Source organism: Leopardus geoffroyi, chromosome B2, assembly GCF_018350155.1.
Source record: "Leopardus geoffroyi isolate Oge1 chromosome B2, O.geoffroyi_Oge1_pat1.0, whole genome shotgun sequence".
Lineage (NCBI taxonomy): Eukaryota > Metazoa > Chordata > Mammalia > Carnivora > Felidae > Leopardus > Leopardus geoffroyi.
The window spans coordinates 65,141,579-65,164,809 of NC_059332.1; the positions used below are offsets into that span (position 1 = coordinate 65,141,579).

At 40.5% G+C, this 23,231-nt stretch overlaps 2 protein-coding genes across 25 annotated transcripts in view; one reads left to right on the forward strand and one right to left on the reverse strand.

Moving 5' to 3' along the window:
• Positions 1–362: 362 nt before the first annotated feature.
• Positions 363–4,951, reverse strand: LOC123608605 (glycine-rich protein 1-like). 2 transcript variants are annotated; one of them, XR_006717331.1, is made up of 3 exons: positions 4,429–4,518; positions 962–1,032; positions 363–617 (listed from the first exon to the last, which is right to left on the reverse strand). XR_006717331.1 is itself a non-coding variant. In XM_045498757.1 (2 exons), exon 1 carries the CDS (start codon positions 4,949–4,951, stop codon positions 4,616–4,618), a length of 336 nt encoding a protein of 111 aa, XP_045354713.1. In that variant the 3' UTR covers positions 363–1,032; positions 4,429–4,615. The 2 variants fall into 2 exon arrangements, 1 of the variants encoding a protein (XP_045354713.1); XM_045498757.1 differs by having other exon boundaries at positions 363–1,032; positions 4,429–4,951.
• Positions 4,847–23,231, forward strand: part of RIMS1 (regulating synaptic membrane exocytosis 1) — a 489,665-nt gene continuing 471,280 nt past the window's right edge. For 4 of the 23 annotated variants that reach the window (XM_045498710.1, XM_045498725.1, XM_045498716.1 and 1 more), the window contains exon 1: positions 4,852–5,290. In XM_045498710.1, coding sequence (XP_045354666.1) covers positions 5,127–5,290 — 164 coding nt within the window. In that variant the 5' untranslated portion in view covers positions 4,852–5,126. Of the gene's footprint in view, positions 5,291–23,231 lie in introns of all 23 variants that reach the window. The other 19 variants (XM_045498723.1, XM_045498718.1, XM_045498724.1 and 16 more) reach the window with 12 other exon arrangements.

The following is a 23,231-nucleotide window of genomic DNA, read 5'->3' on the forward strand; positions in this document are numbered from 1 at the left end:
CATTGTAGGATAGAGACAGCTATGGATAATACTTAACCTATGAATGTGGTTGTGTTGTAATAAAACTTAATTCAGAAAACAGGCTTCTGGCTGTGCTTGGCTCATGGGCCATAGTTTGCCAAGCCTCTCTAGGGCCAGTACCTTATATGCATTGTTTCCTCCCATATCTTCAGTGCCTAGCACAAAGCAAGTACACATATTCACAACCTTTTGTCCTTAACAAAATCCTGGAAGGTAAGTATTATTATTTTCATTTTATAGATTAGCTCAGTGAGATTTACTAATTTACCTAAGCTCAGAATAAATACTGTATTAGTTTCTTTGGGCTATAGTAACAAAGTACCACTGACTGCAGAAACATCTTAAAATGATAGAAATTTATTCTCTCACAGTTATGGAGAAGTTCAAAACTACAGTGTTAGCAGGGCTGTGCTTTCTTTGAAGTCTGTAGAGAAAAATCCTTCTTTGCCTCTTCTAGCTTCAGGTGGCTCCTGGCATTCCATGGTTTGGGGCAGCATCACTCTATTCTCTGCTTCTGTTTTCACATGGCCATCCTCTCTCTGTGTCTCTCTGTGTCTTCATGTGGCTTCCTTTCCTGTATGTGTGTGCCATCTCTCCTGTTATGAGGACACTACCCATTGGATTTGGGACTCATCCTAATACAGTATGAACTCATTTTAGCTAATTTCATTTGTAAAGACCCATTCCCAAATAAGGTCACCTTCTGAGGTTCTGAATGAATGTGAATTTGGGGTGGGGAGAGGGAGTATTAAACCCACTACAATTCTCAAATGGTAGAGTAAGGATTTGAACCTGACACCACTTCAATGATTTTCCACTTTGAAGTTATAATCTCGGCTATTAAGTTAAATTAGCAGTTAACAGTGGTGTCCAATTTTAGAGTTATTTTGAGAAATGATGATTTGAGAATATCAGTGGATAGCAGAACTAAGAAACTTACCTTAGAGGAGCTTTGTCTAAGTCATTATTTCTGACTATTACTCAGACCATAAGTGTTGTCCTTCAGGGCATCTAAGATATAGAGATTTAAGACATTAGGAATACAGATTTAAGACATTTCCCAAAGATATCATTGGTTGAGCAAGAGAATTACATTACAAGTTTCATGGTCTCTCTAGTTAACATCCTTGGATACCATGCTTGTAAGTCATGATTTTCCCCAAAGCTTTAGACAAAGCATGTTTTCCCCATGAGGGGAGAAAATGAAGCTCTCTTACAGTCCAAATACATTTGGGAAATACCAGGCCAAAGCAAGTAAAACAGATTGCTTTACTGCAGTAAATAATTGCTTCATAGCATGCTTTATTTGTTAAGGTGGCTTATGAATTTCTAAGAGGGAGGTATTGTGTACATTTTTCTAAGCTTATTGGACATTTTTGTAAACTACCTTCAGAAACTAATCATCTGTGCCACACACTTTGATAAACTACTTTGGGTGTTTGCTTGCTTATCTAAGCACAGATAAGGTCTACTTTTCTGAAAGTAAATCTGTACAAATATACTTCTTTGGATTTTGTAAATTGGTTTTGAACCCCTCCATAATGGATGGGATTCCTGACAGGAGAGACACTGATGGGTTGTACCATGGCACTTACTAATTTATTGGTCAATTCATTTACTCCTTTATTCATTTATTTACTCACTGATTTCATGTGCACTTGTGGAGCCCAAGGTAGTAGCTATGAACATAAAGATGATCAAGACCAGAAGTCTTTTCATTAAGTCATTCAGATAATACACGTCAATCACTATTTCCCAAAGTAATTCTAATAAATGAAAACCACTTGTATTAGACTGAATTGTCCCTCTAAAACACATATGTTGAAGCCCTAATCCCTAGTACCTTACAATGTAAGCTTTAGGACTTTAAAGAGGTTAATCAGATTAAGTGAGGTCATAAGGGTAGGGCCCCAATCCTATAGGAATGATATCTTTATAAGTAGAGGGAGAGATAGTAGGGATGGGCCTGCATAAAGAAGAGGCCATGTGAGGACATAGCAAGAAAGTGACCATCTACAAGCCAAGAAGAGGCCTCAGTAAAAATCAATCCTGCCAGCATTTTGATCTTGTATTTCTAGCCTCCAGAACTGTGAGAAAATAAATTCCTGTTTGTTACAGCAGCCCTAGCAAGCAAAAATACCACTGTTAATTGTTTATTAGGCCTCTGCCTTCAAGAGCTTTATTTAGCTAGCTCTGATGTCTACTGAGGACTTACACTTCCTCTATTTGTATTTTAGAAGAATTTCAAGAGGTCAATTTGATTATAAACCTCTTGAGGACAAGGCCTTTGTCTGTTGCATGTCTACACTGACTAGCAGAGAGACAGGCATTTTATAGAAGGAGTATATCATTCACATCTCAAACTCTTCTCTGTACGATGATAATTGAGAGATGGCCTAATAAATCTCTTGGAGAGAGCAAGAAATAAAAGCAAGAGAACTATTAAGTGTTAGGCCCATAGCTAGATAGTTCAAATATACCTTTCCATTTAATATTTCTCTTCTATTTTGAGGCAAATATCTTTAGCCCATTTTTCCAATGAGAAAACAGAAGTTCAGAGAGGATAAGTGATTTTACCAAAATCATGAAAACATTGGAAGAGCCAGAATTCAAACTCACTTTTCCCCTGACGGAAACAAGTAAAATTTTTTTTAAATGACAAAAAGATGATTAGAATGTTTCATCAATTGCTTAATTAGAGGAAAGAGATTTTCTGGCTAGGCATCAGCACTTACGGAAAAAGTTGGAAATTTTAGTAGACTATGTTTATTTCAGTGACATCATAACTGACATGGCTACCAACAAGTTAGGCCAATATTAAGTTGTGCAAATAAAAGTAATGATTATAAAGCACTTGCTAAGTGCCAGATATGCTTCTTTGTTCTTTATATGTATTCTTGAAACTGCTCTTCAGGAAAAGTAGTGAAAAGACATGAGTGTGTCCAGAGGCAGTACCAGAATGATCAGACCTGAAATTATGCTACACAATTACTGGTTGGATAAACTGGCAAGGTTTACTCTGAAAGAAAAAATAAAGATGCCATGATAGCCATCTCAAATAGTTGAAAGATTTTCAGGTAAAGAGAGATCTAGACATAGGAATAGAATTAAGAGGTAGGGAGTCTTCCATTCCTGAGAGTATTCAAATAGAACGCATTCACAGAAGATCAAGTACTTCAACTCAAACTCCCTAAACTTGAAGATTATAGGACTTTTAGGATTCATAAAAAATCACCATCTTCAGGGGCGCCTGGGTGGCGCAGTTGGTTAAGCGTCCGACTTCAGCCAGGTCATGATCTCGTGGTCCGTGAGTTCGAGCCCCGCATCGGGCTCTGGGCTGATGGCTCAGAGCCTGGAGCCTGTTTCCGATTCTGTGTCTCCCTCTCTCTCTGCCCCTCCCCCGTTCATGCTCTGTCTCTCTCTGTCCCAAAAATAAATAAACGTTGAAAAAAAAAAATCACCATCTTCTTCTTCATTAACAAAGTTAGACTTGGAGAAAAAAATACATATGTATCAGTGCTAGATCCTTTCTGGAACTAAAGAAAGAATTCTCCAGGAGAGACACATATCAATTCTGTCATCACCATTTCTAAGAGAGATACTCACTAGGAAACTGTTGTTCAATTTGTACTCTTCTCTATATTGATTCTTTTATAATTATATTAACAAAATTCAGTCTCTGGTTTTCAAAGCCTGTAACAATGCCTGTTTTGCAGGGATTGTCTATTTATTTTTGTCTTTATCAGCAAGAGAAGCTCATCCTTAATGCCTATCATTGGGCCAAGCATCAAGCAGAAGCTTCTTACAGTAAGATGTGGCTGGGCGTTTCTTCTTATCAGGGATCAGTCTTTCTCGAGAAGTACCTACAGTGGCTGAGAAGTGAGTACATGATGATCATGAGCATCATTAGAGGAATTCAAGCAGATAATCCATTTGCGAGCACCAGAGAAGTGCGGTTATGTGATGCGATGGGGCTACCCAGAGCCCCAAATGACAAATTAAATAGTTGTCAGGTTGTGGGGCATCGTAAGGGGGAATGAGGATAAATTGCAGAACGGTCCCACTGAGGATGGGTCAAGAAAGACACCGCATACAATGGACCCAGAAAATCCAAGCTGTCGGAGGTGTGTATCAAAATTATGTTAAAAAAAAAAAATCACGTTGTTGTTGCTATGAATACTTGACTAGTAAATGTGAAATATATCGTATCAGGAAAAACAGCGCGTCCACAGGGTGTTCCATCCAGCTGTTCAGAACATCGTGGGTGCTCAAATAGTATTAACGCTCCACGATGAAGATGGTAGCGAGGATGATGGTGATTAATGCAATCCAAGGGAAAATAGGGCTGGGGAGGATGACACAGACGAGAGACCAGGAAAGGGAGGATGACTCACGGGTGAGGGGTACCTGGGGATAGAGCGATGTGGCGTGCACGTTGGCGAGCGTGGGGGGAGAGGCTGGGGCACGAGCAGCTCTGACCTGGGGAGTGGGCGGGTGGGTGCCCGTGGGCGGAGCGGCTCCGGGACTGAGTGGCTGGCAGCTATGTCTGCGAGAGCAGCAGCATCACCCGGGAGCGAAGCCTCCGAGACTCCGCCTAACTGACACCCAAAACTCTCCCTCTCCCTCCTGCAGCCCCAAACTGGAGGCAGCCGAGCCTGGGAGCAGCCTCGGCGGCGGCGGCGGCGGCGGCGGCGGCGGCAGCCCCGGCCCCAGCCCCAGCCCCGCCCCCGCCCCGCGCGCCCAGCGCGCGACGCCCGGATCGGCCGAGCCTGGCGCGAGCCCTCGCCCCCTCGCCGCGCCCGCCGCGCCTCCGCCTGTCCGCCCCCGCCGGCCGAGGCTGGGCTGCGGGAGGCGGCCGGGCGGCCCCGAGCCGAGCTAGGGCGACCAAAACAAAGGCAGCATCCGGGGCTGGGTGGATGCAAACAACCATGAAAGACTGGGTTCTCTCTCTCCCCGGCTCTGCTGCTGCCGCCGCCGCTGCTCCTCCTCCTCCTGCCGCCGCCAGGAGGGCTCCTCTGTGAGGGGAAGCAGGGGCGCAGCTGCTGGGCGTGAATCCGAAAGGTGAGAGCCAGGGAGCCAGAAGAGGGGGCGTGCAGGCCACGAAAATGTCCTCGGCGGTGGGGCCCCGCGGTCCTCGCCCACCCACGGTGCCTCCCCCCATGCAAGAGCTGCCCGACCTGAGCCACCTGACCGAGGAGGAGAGGAACATTATCATGGCAGTGATGGACCGGCAGAAGGAAGAAGAGGAAAAAGAAGAAGCCATGCTCAAGTAAGCCACCCCTGGCCGCGCCATCCGTGCCTCCGTGCCTCCATCGGTCCATTCGCCACTCACTCACCCAATCCTCTCGGCTGAGTGTGGGGGAGGGGCGGGCGAGGGTGCTGGGTGGGGGGCGGAGGCGCCCGCCCTGGGGCCAGGGGCGCCGGGTTTGAGCAGGGAAGAGGTTAGGGGGACAGGAGGACGGAGGGGATGCCACCGAGCGGGGAGCCCGGGAGCCAGGAGAGGATGTCTTGAGGCTGGGGTGCAGAGGAAGATTGGGTGGAGAGGGACCACCCTGAGGGTGGGGTATGCAGAAGCTGAGAAGAGCTGATGCCGCCCAGGTGGAAGGGCCCTGGGCTGGGAACAGGTTAAGCGCCAGGTGATGAGTGGAAGAAAGGGGAGGTGGGATGGATGAAGAGGTGCTGAGAACAGCTCCTCTTTTCCTGGAGTTGTTCAGGAGGTTGGGGTTACCCCAGTGAAGGGTGCCAGTATTTATATAAGAAAAATGCTTCTTTGAGTGTTCATTTTGGTACTCATTCATCTCCAGATCAAGATTGGGTCTTTTTTGGGCAGTTGCCATCTTTGGTAACCTGCCTCCCCAGCTTCTCTTTAATCTTTTAGTCACAGTCTTCTTCACAGAATACCTGTGTGAAGATACATTTTCTTACCCATACACAATGCCATTGGCAAGGCAAAGTTTTAAATAATGGGAGAAGCTGATGGGGACTCTGGCCTGAACAAAATAGAGGTTCCTCTCTTTGCTGGTTTCCAAGAGACCCCTGGGGCCTGCTCAGCTTCTGGTGGAAGCAGTACAATAGGGGATCAAATATGCGCACACATCCCCCCTTCCTTAAAGCCTATCAGCCCTTCAAAGGCTGTCTGCCCAGTGCCCCATTTCCCCCTGTCTGGGGAGGGGATGGGGCTTGTTGCTGGTAGTGCAGGGGTGTGTGACACTTCCTGTGCTGCTGCTTATCATATTCTCAAACAAAACTGCTTACAAGGTACTGGCATCCAGGCTGGGTTTTCCTTGCTCCTTAGCATCACCCATAGAGTGGAGCTGCAGGGGACTTCGACTCTGCCTTCCCTGGTCGTCTTGTATTCAGGAAAGTTTTCAACTTGGGGGTAAATGAATTTGGAGACCCTGATTGGGACTACTTTGTTGGTGTCTCCCGTTTAGACCAGAAGGTGTATCTGGGGGCAGAGGATTGGCATGAAAAGCCAAAGGGAACCTGTTGCATCTGGAGTTAGCTGAGAGGGAAGAAGGGGGCAGGGAGGGAACAGGCGTGACACCCAGGCACAGAGCACACCCATCAGGGCCTTCCCCACCCCAGAGGATTGCCTCCTGAAGACAAGATGCTGTCACTGAAGGTTTCTTGTCCTTCCTCTCAGTGCAGCAGTGCCTAGAAGGAAAGGAAGGGAGGGAGGCTGCATTCCCAGACTGATGGGTCCCCACCAATGTAACTGCCACCCAGATGGGAGAGGGGGATATTGAGCAAGTGCTGTCGGTGCTGGGCCACAGCAGAAGAGTAGAAATCCAGTCATTCCTGCCCTTTCATTGTAGACTCAAAGGGTCCGGAAGGCCAGAGCTGGCCTTGTTCTATAAAGAGCAGCAGGTTTCTGGATTCCCTGCTCCTTCTCCTCCAAAAGACAAACACTTTAAGCCTGCTGGCTTGAGGGAGGCAGAACCCTTGTTAATCTGCTGCCTATCCCTAATGCAACAATGACATCCCTGGTGCTGCAGGCTTCCCCTCTTCTGAGACTGGAAGTAATGGATTGTGTCTGATGGTGCTGCTGTTTGTCTGTCTGGTTGTCAGTCCGTCTGTCCTCACTGGTTGCAGTCCCTGCCACCTGTCCTGGACATCTTTTTTATGCTGGTCAGGATTTACAGGTTGCTACCGTTCCTTTTGGTGTTCACTGCAGATAGCAGGTGGATGGAGGCCTCCAGCAGCCAGCAGAAAATATGAGCTGCTGCTCCATGGTCCAAATAGGAAGGGGAAGGCACAGTGCAAGTAGTGGCCATCACTCCTCTTCGTTTGCTGTTTCAGGATGGTGGAGACTGAGAGGTTTTAAGAGGGAGAGGGTGAGTTTTAGGACAGAATTCCAAATCTGCCAGCTGCCTAGGATAGCATGGTAAGAGTGTATGGGTTTATGTGGACAAATAAGACAGTGAAGAACACCGTCCAATGCTCATGTCTAAAACATCTTTCCCACTGCTGTTCCTATGACTGCTTTGCACTGGCTTGCAAATATTGTTCCTTTATTGCAAAGATTCACAGAATATCGCAGTGTGTGATGCTGTTATACAACAGCCCTCTATAATCCCAGACCTCTGCATTAACTTTATCAATCAGCCTCCTCTGTTAATGTCTTGGCCTTTTGTGCAGTGGCAGACTGGTGAGTGTTTTGGAATCCCGGTTTGCTGCCATGTAAGCATGTCATATTGTCTGCAATTAGTGGAACAGTGCTGTACTTTTTTCTAGAGGGCACTTTATGTCTTAAAAACTGGTGATTGTAGAGACTTTTCAAATGACATACACATGTGGGAATTTAATGGCACAGTCATAGGTGGTGGCCTTTCTTAAACTTTGCATAAAAATAGATTGGAAAACATGCTGCTTTTCACTGGGCATTGAAGTACCGTATTTGTTAAATCAGAGACAAGTTTGTATGGTAATGCTTGGTCCATTATATCACATATTTGAGAAATTACTTTCACAACAGGCCCTACAAAGCTGAAGTTCCGGTAAGAGCAGTTAGACTTAAAATTCACTTTTGTTCATCACTGCAGAACCATCACCTTGAGCTACCCTGTGTGCATGTTCTCTCTCTCTCTCTTCCCAATGTGTATAAATATGTAAGGCACTAATAGAACATAGAAAACTAATAGGTGAATATGCCAAAGAAAGATTACAAAATACCAGTTAAAATGTATTTGTACAGTTTCATCAGCCTTGATTATAAATTACTACCTGAAGCAGTTCTTGATAATATCTTTAAATGTGTGTAAATGGAAAAGAATAATCAAGCTAACTTTTGCCTCAAGATTTCAGAAAGTTTTACTCAAAATTATAAGTACTTTATCATAAAAATAAGCCATTTAATTGGCAAAGTGCACTAATTTTAAAAACCATGCCATGTAACTAGAAATAGTTGAATCCTGCAAATAATTCTTAGTGATTGATTTGATTATCTGCAAATCAGAGGTCTTTTCTTAATCTTAGTAGGGTGTGTGTGTGTGTGTGTGTGTGTGTGTGTGCCTGTGTGTGTCTGTGTGTCTGTGTGTGTCTGTGTTTTGGAGGCTTTTTGAAACCTAACTTCCTCAATGAATACTCTTTCAAGTAACTGTCACCAGACACCATGAGCCAATATATTACATGAGGTGAAAACTGCATTATCTGGGACCTAAATCAGAGAAGATCTCATTAGATCTAAAATCTTATTCCTTTTTTATAAAAGCTTCATAGAGAAAGGAGCTACAGAATAGTAAAAGAGAAAAAAATAGAAGCAGAGAGTTGAAGGGATAGTCTGAGGATAGGAATTGAGAATCATATTGAAATATTAAATAAAACTACTAACATTTATTGAGCATTTACCTCATGCTGGCCATTATTCTAAGTGGTTATTGAATCAAATGCCAAATAGTTGAACTATGCTCAAGTTTAATACATGCATATTTGGATTCTCACAACAGTCTGTGCAGAAGGTAAGTCAGGTCATAGAATCCTCAGATCCTTATTCTGCGCTCAGAGAATTCTGGTAATACCCTAAACTAACTCACATTACATGGCCCAACCAGGATTCAAACCCAGACCTTTTATTCTAAGTCCAAATATTTTCCCATACCCTACACCGTCTTTCTACCAAGAAGAAGCTTGCATTTCATCTACCTTTACCTTGAATTAATTTCTGCTATTTCCTCAGTTTCAGAGAAGTGGTTTTGCAAAAGATTAGGCTGATTTAGTAGATCAGCTGCTGATTATAAGAGGACCTGGAGCTTTACTTACACTCTTAATAGAATTTTCCTGTGGATTGAGGGCAAAGGAATTGCCTCCAGTTTTAAGAAAATAAAAAGCATCATACTTTGGTGGAAAGACCATTAACTTTGGATCCAAGCATTTTGGGGGTTCTAGCACCAATTCTGTCACTTATTGTGTAAATGTGGGCAAGACAATTAAATGGGAGATTCTATGAGGTTCTATTTTTCTTACAAATTCTACAATTCATGGTGTAAATTGATTTATAAACTGTGTCGACTTTAGACTTCACGCTCTTCTTAACAAGTTATCTAGTGCTAACTTTTCAAACATCCACAAAATCTATTTCCTTCATGAAAGGAGAAAAAAGTAGGAGTAGACTCTTGTAACTTTAGCTTTTCTTCCTCCTTTTTCTCCCTCCAACCAATTATAACATTGTGGCCTGAAATGTATACACAAGACTCAATATGAGAGACCCTAATTAGCAAGTGGGGAAAAAAAGGAAAAGTAGATGCGGCATCTGGGAGGAGTGCAGATAGAGACCTAATGAATGCAGGTATCATGTTTTCATTGGGGTTTGCAAAGATTTTCTTATCTTATGCCCAGAAATATTATCTCATGTTACTGAGGCAGGGATGGGTAAGAAGGAAAAGGAAGAAGGCAAATAGTAATGAGGAAACCCTGCTAACCCATGAGCTAGTGTCTATCATTTTTGAGATGTTGTGTTAAATAGAAAAGAGGGAGAAAACTCATCATTTTACTTGGAGTCTAGTCTCCTTTACACCATTTATGGATAGGGTTAAATTTAGAGAAGGTTAACTCTGAACTCTATTGGAGTTTTCTTTCAACAGAAATCTTAGTAAATGTGCATGCCCAGGACTGAATTCTCAATTGTTCCTGGAGAAAATATAGTAAAGGGAAGTCTTAAAAAATGAAAGACATGAGGAGTTATCAAAGAGAATGGAAGGAAAGAGACATAACCATGAGTTCACATTTTTGCTAACATGGCTTGACTTTCTTTTAACTTGTATGTATTCTTTCTTAACCAGAAGTGAGGGGGCACCATCATTTAAATAAGTAGATTACTAAATTTGAAATAGAATATGGAAACCAGTGTGGGCTCTATGTGCTACTGCTGACTTGAATAGAAACACAACATCTTGGGAGTGTTATTTGCTCAACTTGTTAAGTGAGGAGAATGGTTTGTCTTAAACCTGTGCAGTAAGCTTCCTGGAAAGATATCAAATAGGAATTCCTGAAATAATATTATTCTCCCACATCTGGAACATACAGATGGATGAGGTTGCTGTACCATGGATTATAGAGTCCATTGTAATTCATTTTGTGTCTCTTTATGGACAATTTTATATTTTTAGACAGCTTTTTACATTTTGTTCTGTGATATGAGGTGGATATTTTAGAGCTGGTCCTGCAAGTTGAAGTTAATTTTCCCAGGGCACATGGCAACGAGAGGAATAGAACCCAGAACCCATGTGCATTGACTCCAAGTTCCTAGTCCTCTTGTAAGTCTTTTTTAAAGTACATCAAGATGTGGGTAATAATACAGGGTTTGTTTTCCTGTTCTATTGGGGGAGGAGGTACTAACATTTGTTGTATGCGTTCCATGTGTCAGACTAGATACTTTACATGTTACTCTCCCCTGAGCTCACCTCTTAATGAGAAGTTCATCCTGTCAGTATTCTATTAGTTTTCTAGTATTAATGAAATTCCCAGCACTAGCTAGATACCTTCCTGACCTTTTGCTTATGACATTTGACTCTGGAGCCCAGAGAATTAATCTAAAAGGTGGGAGAGAAGAATTTCTTATGGCTAGTGGCATTTTTTACCCTTTTCCAAGTCCACCTCTCTTTAATCTCTAGATCTGGCCACAGCTTACTGGTTAACCCCATATACACCCGGGGCTTTTTTGATCTGTTTGCTCTTTTACTCATGGTGTTAATACCTTTGCACTTTCTCACCATTCTCCTCCACTTTGAAGTTATCTCTTCTCCCCAATATTGCTCTCAGTTTTATTTATTATCTAGGCTGTTTCAAACTAAGTATCGTACAATAATCTCTAACAGTAAGACCACTTTTTTCAGGTTTTGGAATGGGGTCAGGCATTGGACTATTTGGGTAGAATAGAGTCCTTTGTTGGTGTAGTTAATACTGCCATTTTAAAAGTGCCATGGTCAGAAAGGGAGGTGAGCATCAAATAGTTGGATGGGAGCAATGACTGAATTCTGGTCTTACCACTATCACTATCTATAGATGAGACCATCAGTAAGTTATCCCATGCGAGTCTCCCTTTCTTTATTTGTAAAGTGGAATTGATAGTGCTTGCCCTGCGAACTTAGGACATTGTAATATGATAGTGAAACTTTAAAGTTGAAGTTGCTGTATCAAAGAAAGGTGCCATTGTTATCTCGACTCTGGAAAACTATAGAAGAATCGGAAGATTATCTTTTCCTGTAGTTATTGCAGCAGCTGCTAGAGGTCCTGTGGAGATGAGTTCTTACAGAAGAATCCATTCATTGTATCATGCTTACAGAATAGTGTGGCGAGGCCTGCAACCACCAGTGCAAGAATTTGGTAAGGAGGCACAGCGTAAAATGGGTGCAGGTCTTGGTCTGAGGTGATATTTACATTCTTCTTTTTTCTCATTAAATAGCTCATAAATGTCTTTAGCACAGAAAGCAATGTGGACAATATGATAGTCTTAAATATCTAGAAGGCAACCCTAAATCAAAAATGTGAAGAGAAATTAGTTTAGGGAAATTTCCTCATCCTTTACTAGAAAAAGACATGATGGTTTTAGTGCCACTGGATTTTATAAATTATTCATTTTCAGAATTAGCTGAATAAGGGGCAGTATACTTGTCAAGTGGTAGTTTCTCTTTCATGTCAGTTTATTGTTGGGTGATGTAACAGATTATATTATATGTGTTTAGGAATGTTTTAAGATTCTGTACTGGATGCTTTAGGTTTTCTGTATGTATATTCTCACACTCTACATCAAGTTTATATACACTTATTTTGATCTAGGTCAGTGTTCTGTGAATGGCAAGAGGGGAGTATTCTGCATTGACTTTAGGTTTTCTACCTCTGTTGCTATCTTGTGAAAACTGCCTGTACACAGGAATGTTTATTTAAAAAGAAAAATAGAAGGGCACCTGGGTGGCTCAGTCGGTTGAGGGTCTGACTTTGGCTCAGGTTATGATCTCACGGTTCATGAGTTCGAGCCCTGTGTCACACTCTGCACTGACAGTGCAGAGCCTGCCTGGGATTCTCTCCCTCTCCTCTCTCTACCCCTCCCCTACTCATGCTGTTTTCCTTCTTTCTCAAAATGAATAAACTTAAAAAAAGAGAGAAAAATAGAGTTGTTTAAAAGGAAAGTGACTGTACCTGTTGGTTTGCCCAGAACAGTATCTATTTATCCCTATTTCACTCTGTAATTATGGAAAGTATCCCTATTTGTCAATTTTGAATTTCATTATGGACAATAAATTTTATTGTCTTTTTTATAAGTTTTGCTTCCCTTGACCCATTATTCATTTAAAACTTAAGATAATCAAGCAATTAACAGCCATAAAATATATTTTCTCAATAAATAATACAAGTAAGTTATAGACATACTGTTTTGAAAGTCATTGTTTGGTAAATGGAAGGGCTTTTGCTGAGAATGAGGTGTTATCTTTTATGGAGTCGCAGTGGAATGCCACCTTTTATGGTAAAGTAGAATTTAAAATTTCAAAACATTTTTCAAATAGCAGTGGCTCTGAATTGCAGCTGCAGCAGGACTCTCTTTATGAGCGTTCTCCTTTGGGCCTTGCAAAGGAGCAACTGCAGTTTAGAGAAGACATTTACATAGATTTTAGAATGCAATATTTTAATAATTCTTCTGAAGTTTAGATAGTAAAAAAAGGTAATGTTATAGAAAGTAATTTCTTGCAAATTGAAAGTAATTAATGTGCTCAATTAGATATTAGCTATTTTAAAGAACTATAATGAACCAGTTATCTTTATGTAGTATAATACCTTGCTGGTGATCTACATCCTGTTTAGTATTTCTTTTTGTATTCCCCATCATTATAGAGGTAATTATTGTTTGGGAGATGCCATTATATTTACATAGAGAAGATATATGAATTGAAAACCAATGAAAGTATCTGCACTGTCATATAAATTTATCTTACGCAGTTTACCTTCTTTTTTTTTTTTAATTTTTTTTTTCAACGTTTATTTATTTTTGGGACAGAGAGAGACAGAGCATGAACGGGGGAGGGGCAGAGAGAGAGGGAGACACAGAATCGGAAACAGGCTCCAGGCTCTGAGCCATCAGCCCAGAGCCCGACGCGGGGCTCGAACTCACGGACCGCGAGATTGTGACCTGGCTGAAGTCGGACGCTTAACCGACTGCGCCACCCAGGCGCCCCGCAGTTTACCTTCTTTTAATGGACTCTTGCATGTTCACAAATGGGAATTAGTATGGTAGTAGTAATTGATGGAGTTTTCTGGCTGTATGTCCCACACTTTATGTCGTCTGTTTGATTAGCTACCCACTTACATTTCTGTGCTCAAATATGATCGATATTTGAGCAGTATTCTAGGAGATTACTGATATTCTCAAGAATATCAGGTTATTTTAAAGTTGTAGGTAATCATTGCACCAGCATCATGTGCCACATTATAGTTCTTGTTTAAACATAGCTCTTAACAAATGCAATGAGAACGTCTTTATTCGGGTGGCTAGCTGTTGTATTTTCAATTTATGGGGTTTTACATTTTAGAAAAATTGGGCAGATGGTATATGAAATATCTAAGGAATGTATAGATCAATGTATCAGGTTTCTGTAAATATAGGATAGTATATATATGCACATTTAGAAGTTCTATCCAGGTCAGAAAGATTACATAGTGTATTATAGAAAGGGATGAAAACAAAAGTAAAGTTAACCAAATAGCTTTTCCTTTTCTATTTCATACAGCTTAGCAGAGTTATCTTTCTTAGCTAACTCTGTGTTGTAATATTCTGGACCTTAAGTCTTCTTTCCTAATCCTTTTTTTGGCGGGGAGGTGGGGGGGGGGGAGAAAAACTTGATGTAGTTTATGTCTTGGTATCTGAAATAAAGGGAAATTAAAATGAGCTGGCTTATTTATTTGAGACATTAAAATTTTGGTAAGTGAAAATTATAAAGAGATTCTACTTTGATATTCTTCATGATCATCATGACAATTACATTAAAATTAATTTGGAAAAAATAGAATATAGTAAAGTATTTTTATAAATTAGGCTGTATATTTCAATTTAAAGATGTCTACATGGGGTGACTGGGTGGCTCAGTCATTTGAGCATCTGGCTTTTGATTTTGGCTCAGGTCATGATCCTAAGATTGTGGGACTGAGCCCCTCTGTGTTTAGCATGGAGCCTATTTGAGATTGTCTCTCCCTTTGCCCCTTTCCCCTGCTCACACACTCTTTAAAATATATAAAAATAAAAACAAAGATGTCCACATACCCTAGGCCAAATCTAACCACCTAATTTATAACAACCTGGAGTAAAAACTTCACACTAGTCTGAAACAGATAGTATTGTTCCAGGCACAGGCACGAAAAGGGATTACATGGTATTTGGAGCCCCAAAGGCCTAAGATGTAATAGTCCCTATTGAGTTGAACTATGACTGATAATCTATCAGGTGGCTATCTGTCAGGCTTCCATAAAGGCAGCATAGTTTAAGGTTCTTGGAGGTCCACATGCAGAAAAAGAAAAAAACAAACAGCTCACAGTCCCAGGCCAAGTAACAGGTAATTTACCTGGTGAGGTAGCGCAAATTCTAAAAACTATGACGTGTACTTTGGGAAAATGCTAAGTAAGCCATACAAAATAGTTCACAATGGGTGGTGATTATAATAAGAAGTGGAGGACTTTTTTAAGTTCTCTCTTGTTCTTCTTTCTATAACTCCATTTCCTTCTGATTTGTCTTCTAGTTTCTAATGTGTCCCTAATCAATCTTCTGTTAATAATCAAATGTTGCCCTTCCCATGGGTCCTCTTTCAACCTTATACTCCCATATAATATTCAGTTTCTGGTCAATCTCAAACACACTCATGGCTTCAATCATACTTATATGTTAATGATTTCCAAATCTATTTTACTACCTGAGAATTTTCTACCAAATTCTGGATTCATGTACCTAACCACCTGCTAAATATCTCTACCTGGATGCCCCTTGGGAACTTCAAACCAGTTGTTATCCATCATAACTTTCTTGACCTTCTGCCTAAACACAGTGCTTTTCGTATAATCCCTGTCTTTCTGCATAGCATCTTTAGGGCAACTCCTTATTCAGTCCATTGTCAAATCTGATTCTGATTCAATCTTTCTAGAGTCCTTTGAATTCCTCTTTTATTTTCTAATTCCATTGCCTTTACTTTGATGTAGACTCTTATCACTGCTCGCTGGGTTGCCTGCAATAACTTCGTAATTCATTTTCCAGCCACCAGTCAGACCCCTCCCATCTCATCTTCACACTGTTGTCAGAGGAATTGTTCTAACATTCGTTTGATCATGTCCATTCAATACAACCCCTTTGCTTTCAGAGTCAAGTTTAAACTTCATAATCTGTACTGTGCTTACTGTCTCCTTTCACTGGTCCTTCACACCTTCTTGCCATAGCCTTACTGAACAGGATCTCAAAGTATCACCACTGCTTCACAACTTTGTGACTCCTCTGTGCTTTTCTCTCTGTCAGGAATTTCCTTCTTTTTTTTAGAGACAGTGTGAGGGTACAGGGGAGGGGTGAGGGGGGAACAAAAGGGAGAGAGAGAGAGAGAGAGAGAGAGAGAGAGAGAGAGAATGAATCTCAAGCAGGCTCCATACTCAGTGCAGAGCCTGATGAGGTGCTTGATCCCACCACCCTGGGGTCATGACCTGAACTGAAATTAAGAGTCAGATGTTCAACTTACTGAGCCACCCAGGTGTCCCAGGAATTTCCTTCTTAATCTCCCTAATTTTTACATAGCCTTTCAAATTAGTTCAAGTGGCATCTCCTCTAGTATATCTTCCCATACTTCTCAGATTAATTTTTTTCCTCTGTGCACATCTTTTTCATAACCTTTTTCACTTGGCAGTTCTCACCTCAGTATAGCATATATTCCTGAGAACAGGATCATTCTTACTTGCCAGTGCCTGGCGTGTAATAGGTGCCTGAAGTTTTTATAGTGTGTGTGTGAATGAATGAATAAATCCAAAGGATGTGGAGTGGAGGAGTCACCAAAGGCTGCTGGGTGGACTAATAGGGTATGTAGGTGGATGCAGTGGGAAGGTTATGCTAACCATGGGAATTCTATCAGCAGATTCTGAAATAAAAAGTGAGCTGAGTGTTTTTGGCTATTGTGAGAACCAGAGTTGGCCAGAACTTATGAGGAGAATATAGTGGATGTTGGATATTACAAGGTGAAATTGAAATACAATTTTCAGATGATCTGTTGTACTCTTAATTTATCATTAATGGCTTCCTGAAGGACAGCATTTTAAAAATGTTTGAATGTCAGCATGGGAGGATGTAAATAATACATTTTAAAAAGTAATTCTCTAGACAGACATGCTTAATGGAAACATTTTCTTTGAATTAAAATATCACTAACTTCAGTAACAGTTTAAACCATAATATATGTTCTCTGATTTGGTATTTAGAGTTAGATCATAGACATATGAACATAAAGTATTGTACTGGAATATATTTTTTATTTAAAAATGCCCCTTGGTTAAGTCATCTTCTGCCCTTAAACTCCTTGAATGCAGGTATCTCCTAATCATATTTGTATTTCCATTGCTTAACACTGTGCCTGAAACATGGCAGGACCTCAGTAAGTGGTTATTGAACTGAACTGCTCAGTCTGCATTCCCAGTACAGTAAAGGACTAGTCTTTGACATAACATAACTGGATTGGGTTGAGATATTGATAAGATGAGACCGTCCAGTCCAGGGCTGGCAATTACTCAGTGCACAGATGACTTCCTGAACCTAGAAAAGCATCAGTGCTAAATGTTGGATGCCTCAAGAACCTTTCTGACTGTAGTACTCCAGACCATCAACTGATGAGAGTTGGCAATCAAGATAAAACATTTTAGCCACTGAAGATTTATTCCAACTCCACTATTAAGGAGAGAAAACTGAGGCCCAGAGATTCTTTCTGGTTTTCATTATTAATCAGTAAGAGAGTTAGGTATAAGACTTTGGGTCTTCTATCTTCTGGTCCAGTGTTTTTTCTACTGTCATACTCTCTGTACCTACTTTCATTTTAACTACTGTCAAATTAAAAAAAAAAAGATTTCTTTTTCAGTTTTGGTTTGGTTTGCCTGCTTTATAAGAGTATATGCTTTTGGGGCACCTGGGTGGCTCAGTCAGTTAAGCATCTGACTCTTGATTTTAGCTCAGGTCATGGTCTCACAGTTTATAGGTTTGAGCCCTGCATCGGGCTCTGCACTGGCAGTGTGGAGTTTGCTTGGGATTATCTCTCTCTCTCTGCCCCTCCTCAGGTCTCTCTCCCTCTCTCTCAAAATAAATAAACATTAAAAAAAAAAAAAAAGAGTAGGGTGCTTGGGTGTTTCAATTGTTAAGCATCTGATTTCAACTCAGGTCATGATCTCAGGGTTTGTGAGTTTGATTCCCACATCAGGTGAGCTTAAGCCCTGATTCAGGTGAATACGAGCCCTGCTTTGGGTAAAACATGAGCCCTGTTTTGGGTGAGCCCCATTTTGGGTTTCTCTCTCTCTCTCTCCCCCCTCTCTTTCTCCCTTTCTCCGTCCCCCCTCTCTCTGCCCCTCCTGGGATCTGTTGCTCTCTGCCCCTCACTCGCACCCTCTCTCTCTCAAAAAATTATACATGTATGTATATATGTGTATATATATATGCACACACTACTTTAAGAAACTTTAAAGGAACTTTAAGAAAAAGAATTTTTTTAAAAAAGGAAGAAAGAAAACTCCAAGGGAACTTTTAATTACTTTGTTGATTTTGAATTTTGTCATATTGAGTATTATTCAAAGTAAGTGGATCATTGCCAAGGACTAAGAAATATTTTATTTAAAAATTTCCTTTGTAATGGTATTTGTTGCACTTATATTTAAGCTATCAATACTTCTTAATTGTGATCATTTTATTTTTAATTTTTAATAATTCTCTGAAAGATACAATGTTTTCAATATGTAGTGATTTATTTATGATTCCCAATAGCTTTTACTACTATGCTTTTGAATTATGTACATATTAAAATCATATTTTTTTTTTCACTTAGAAAAGCCAGTTAGTTTTGCTCACTATGAGAACAGTTTTTCTTGGTTCCCCCTCATTTGGAGGTTTGGCTTCAGATAGACTGTTGGTCAGTGACCCAAAGAAAGAATTAGAGGGATGGGAAGGAGATGGTAACTCACATATACATCCATGAGCACTCCCAACTCATCCATGCATCTGTTCATTTAAACTCTCACACCCACAAACCTGAAAACTTAAAACATTCTTTCTATAAAGTCTTCTTAAAGAAGTTCATTTTCTCCCATTTACTTCATTTGCATGATCCAGACATGCCTCATACTACTTTTTGTAACTGCAGTCCTTTCTATACATTTTGCTCCCTTGGGCATTTTGGAAGAGCAGCTCGAGGGCATGTGTGTTTATAGACTAGCTTGGAGGCTATTGCAGAAGTCCTGGTGAGAGATGTTGGAAGCAAGGACTTCCATGGTGATGCCAAAATGTTACAATTTGAGAGAGATTTGGGAAACAAAAGCCACAATTATTTTCTTTTGATGGATTGAATATGAGTTGACTTCTGACTTGTGCCCTAAGTTTTGGGAGCATCTGGAGGGATGGAAGAGAGATCTTAAATTTGGTTTTGGTCCTTTGGCTTTTGCAGAATATATGTCAGTAACTCAGAAGACAGGATGGGTTAGAAATAAAAATTTATGTGTCATCTATACACAGGTGGCTATGGAACTACAGGTGAGAATGGGTGATTAGATTCAGAGGAGAAAACCTAAGAATGGGTCTTAAGGAAACTTCACTTTTAAAGGCTGAAAGAGGACAATGACCTAGGAAAGACAAATGAAGAATGGTAGGCTAAAACCCAGGAGACTTGATATACCAAATAAGAGTGAAGAGAATATGTCAAGGAGGAAAAGGCACTGTCTCTAGGATGACCAAAATAAAGACTGGCAACATCAAATGTTGGTGGAAGTAATGAGCAACTGGAATCCTTATTTATTATTTGTGGGACCAAAGAATAGTACAACCACTTTAGAAAACTATTTGGTAATTTTTTAAATTTAATTTAATTTTTTAATTTTTTAATGTTTATTTATTTCTGAGACAGAGAGAGACAGCATGAGTGGCAGAGGGGCAGAGAGAGAGAGGGAGACACAGAATCTGAAGCAGGCTCCAGGCTCTGAGCTGTCAGCACAGAGCCCAGCACTCGGCTTGAAATCACAAACTGTGAGATCATGACCAGAACCAAAATCGGTCGCTCAACCAACTGAGCCACCCAGACACCCCTGGTAATTTTTTTTAAAAGCTAAACATGCATCTACATTATGACCCAGCAGTTTCATTCAGATATTTAAAGAAGAAAAGTGAAAATATTTATTCACAAAAACTCTTATAAGGGAATGTTTGTAGGAACCTTCTTCAAAATAGCCCTAAATTGGAAATACCTCAGATGTCCATCAGCAGAAGAAGCTATAAAATTAATGAATTTTAAAACTCTTTATTTAAAATGAAATACTGCCCAGCAATAAATAAGAGTAAATTGCTGATACAGGAACAACAAAGATAAACCTCAAAAACATTCTGGTGAATAAAAAAAGCCAGACACAAATACTGAAGACTGTATGATTCCATTTATGTGGAGCTCTGGAATAGGCAAAGTTAATCCATGGTGTTAGAAATCAGATTGGTGTTCTCTTTTATGGTAGCAGGGGTGAGGGGTTGACACGAAAGGGAAAGGAGTAATCTGCTGAAAGGACGGAAATGTTTTATATTTTGTAGGGATGTGTATTGTAAATGTGTATGCATTTGTTAAAATAGATCAAGCTGTACACTTAAGATCTGTGCCTATCGCTGTATGTAAATTGTATCTGAATCAATAAAAAAGAAATTCAGAGACATCAACTACAATGAATACTGATAAATAGCTATGGTATTCAGTTGTTGGATTCAACAAAGAGATCACTGGTGACTGCAGAAAAAGTGATAGGACCAGAACTAGAATGATGTGGTCAGAGTGAGAGAGAGGTAAATCAGTACATATACTTGGGGCACCTGGGTAGTTGAGCATCCAACTCTTTTTTTTTTTTTTATTTTTTTTTTTTTATTTTTTTTATTATTAATTTTTTTTCAACGTTTATTTATTTTTGGGACAGAGAGAGACAGAGCATGAACGGGGGAGGGGCAGTGAGAGAGGGAGACACAGAATCGGAAACAGGCTCCAGGCTCTGAGCCATCAGCCCAGAGTCCGACGCGGGGCTCGAACTCACAGACCGCGAGATCGTGACCTGGCTGAAGTCGGACGCTTAACCGACTGCGCCACCCAGGCGCCCCGAGCATCCAACTCTTAATAATGACTCAGGTTGTGATCCTGCGATATCATGAGATAGAGTCATGAGATAGAGCCCCGCATTGGGCTCTGTGCTGAGCATGAAGCCTGCTTGGGGCTCTCTCTCTCTCTCTCTCTCTCTTTCTCTCTCTCTCTCTCTCTCTCCTCCTGTCTCTCTGCCCCTTCCCAGCTTATATTCTCTTTCTCTCTCTCTCTCTCTCAATAAACAAACAAACATTAAAAAAATACATACCCGCAATACAGGTAGATCGTTTGGGATATTTGGGAAGAGAGACATAAGGGGATTCCTGGAGGGAAATGAGAAGTAGGTCCAATGTGGACCTCTTTTAAATGGAATTTAAATAGGATAAATTTAAGAATGCGTAACAGTTGATGGAAAGAATATAGTGAACAACATATTTAAAGAAAAGAGAAAGGGTATAAGTTTGTAACTGGAAAGATGAGGGACCTAATGTCTGATGATTTCTATTTTTTCTGTGAAGAATTGAGTCATCTTCTGACAGTGATAGGAGTTGGAGATTTGAGGATGAGGAAGAAAGTCTGAAATAGTTGGTGTGGAAAGCAGGAGTGTGAATTTACCAGAAAAAGAAATGATTGCTGGTCTACACAGGAAGCCATGTTGGGCCATGTGCAAATGAGTCAACAGAGAGTGAGAGACTGACAAAGGCATACTGATAAGAGAGGCCTTTTGCCCCATGAGGCACCAAACTTCTTTGATCCTGACCTCCCAGGATGAGTCACTTTGAGGCTGGCTGAACACTTTGGTGTATAATGTTTTTTTTTTGTTGTTTTTTGTTTTGTCTTGTTTTTTTTGTTTTTAGTTCAGTTCGTTTTTTTTGTTTGCTATGTAATCTTGATCTGAGCTAGTCTGAGTGGGTTTCTGTTTCTTTCAACCTAAAGGGAGCCCTGATTAGGATTTTGTAGTTGTTCTTTTTTCTACAAATTTACAAAGATATTCTCAAGTCTGTATTTGGGTTTTTATGTTTAGAGAAATGTGTTATAGAGAAAACATTTTTGATTTTTCAATTCAATAACAAATACATGTGTGTGTGTGTGTGTGTGTGTGTGTGTGTGTACATATACAGACATATATGGAATCTCCATAAAGGAACACACTGTTATCAAGGTAAATTATCCTTCCCCCTTTCCATATACATCTTTTCAGTTCATGTTTTTTTCCTGTCTCCCAGGATGCCCCTGTTTATTTTAGCTTGAAAGCATTTGGGAATACAGAATAAAGAATGATGTGATTTGCTTCAGATCCTTTACCATAAAGGACAGTCTGGGAAACACAATGTGATAAGAAAAGACTGGACTACTCTAGTTTGACTTGTTTCCCATCCCGTGGTTGGAGAGTAATTTAGATTTCTTGTAGGTCAAGTTTCCCAGAAGCAGACACTGAGATGGAGATTTCTGTGCAAAAAGTTCATTAAGGAGTACCTTCAGGATTAATATCTGTACAGGAAGGAAAACAGACAGGTGGAGAGAAGTTGGGCTGTAGTGCAGGTATAAGAAAGCCTCAGTCAGCCCCTTGGGAGCTGTGAAACTGATCATAATATCTTGCATTGGCTAGTCACTGGACTCATGCTGCCAAAGGAATGGGACCTGGCCTTGGGAGATGTGGCTGTCTTCAGATTCAAAGGGTGGATGCTAAAGCATCCTCAACATGTGGAGGAATGGATCTCCCCATCTTGAAAGGGGCATCTGGACAGCATGGCAGGGCATCCACTTAATAATTTTAGCTTAAATTCAAAATAAGAAATTTGGGAAAGTTGAATATTCCTTAACTGCCTAAAAATTAAAGGAAGTCACAGGTCAAATATGAAGTCAATTATTAGGATGAGGAAAAACCTAAGATTTATAAACAAAATTGAATATTCAAATCAGTTGTTTAAGAGTGTCCAGATTATAGGTCTGTTTTGGGGATTGACAATATCACCCAAATCCTAAATTATAAATATAAATTATAAATATACCTATGAAACACTTGCAGATGCCTATGAGGCAATGATTAAGATTTGTGGAGGGTAGTGACTTCACTTCAGAACTGATTTATCTTTTTTCTAAATATTTGGAAACATTTCATGAAACCTTTGGCTCTGTTTCCTCCCACCATTTTTTTTTTGTAAAGAAGAAGACAATCTACCTGGAACTTCAGACAGTGTGGAAGATATGCAAGATGGAATTTTAATTCAATGATATAAGTTTTGGGGGAACTATGGCATGTGATTTTTGGAAAATCCCCTAACCCTAACCCCTCCCCCACTTAGGTAATTGTTTCCAAAACAATCCTTAACCTCATCCCTAGAAGTGTACCTTCCATAAACACTAAAGTGTGAGGACTCCTTATTATGAAGGAAAATAGAG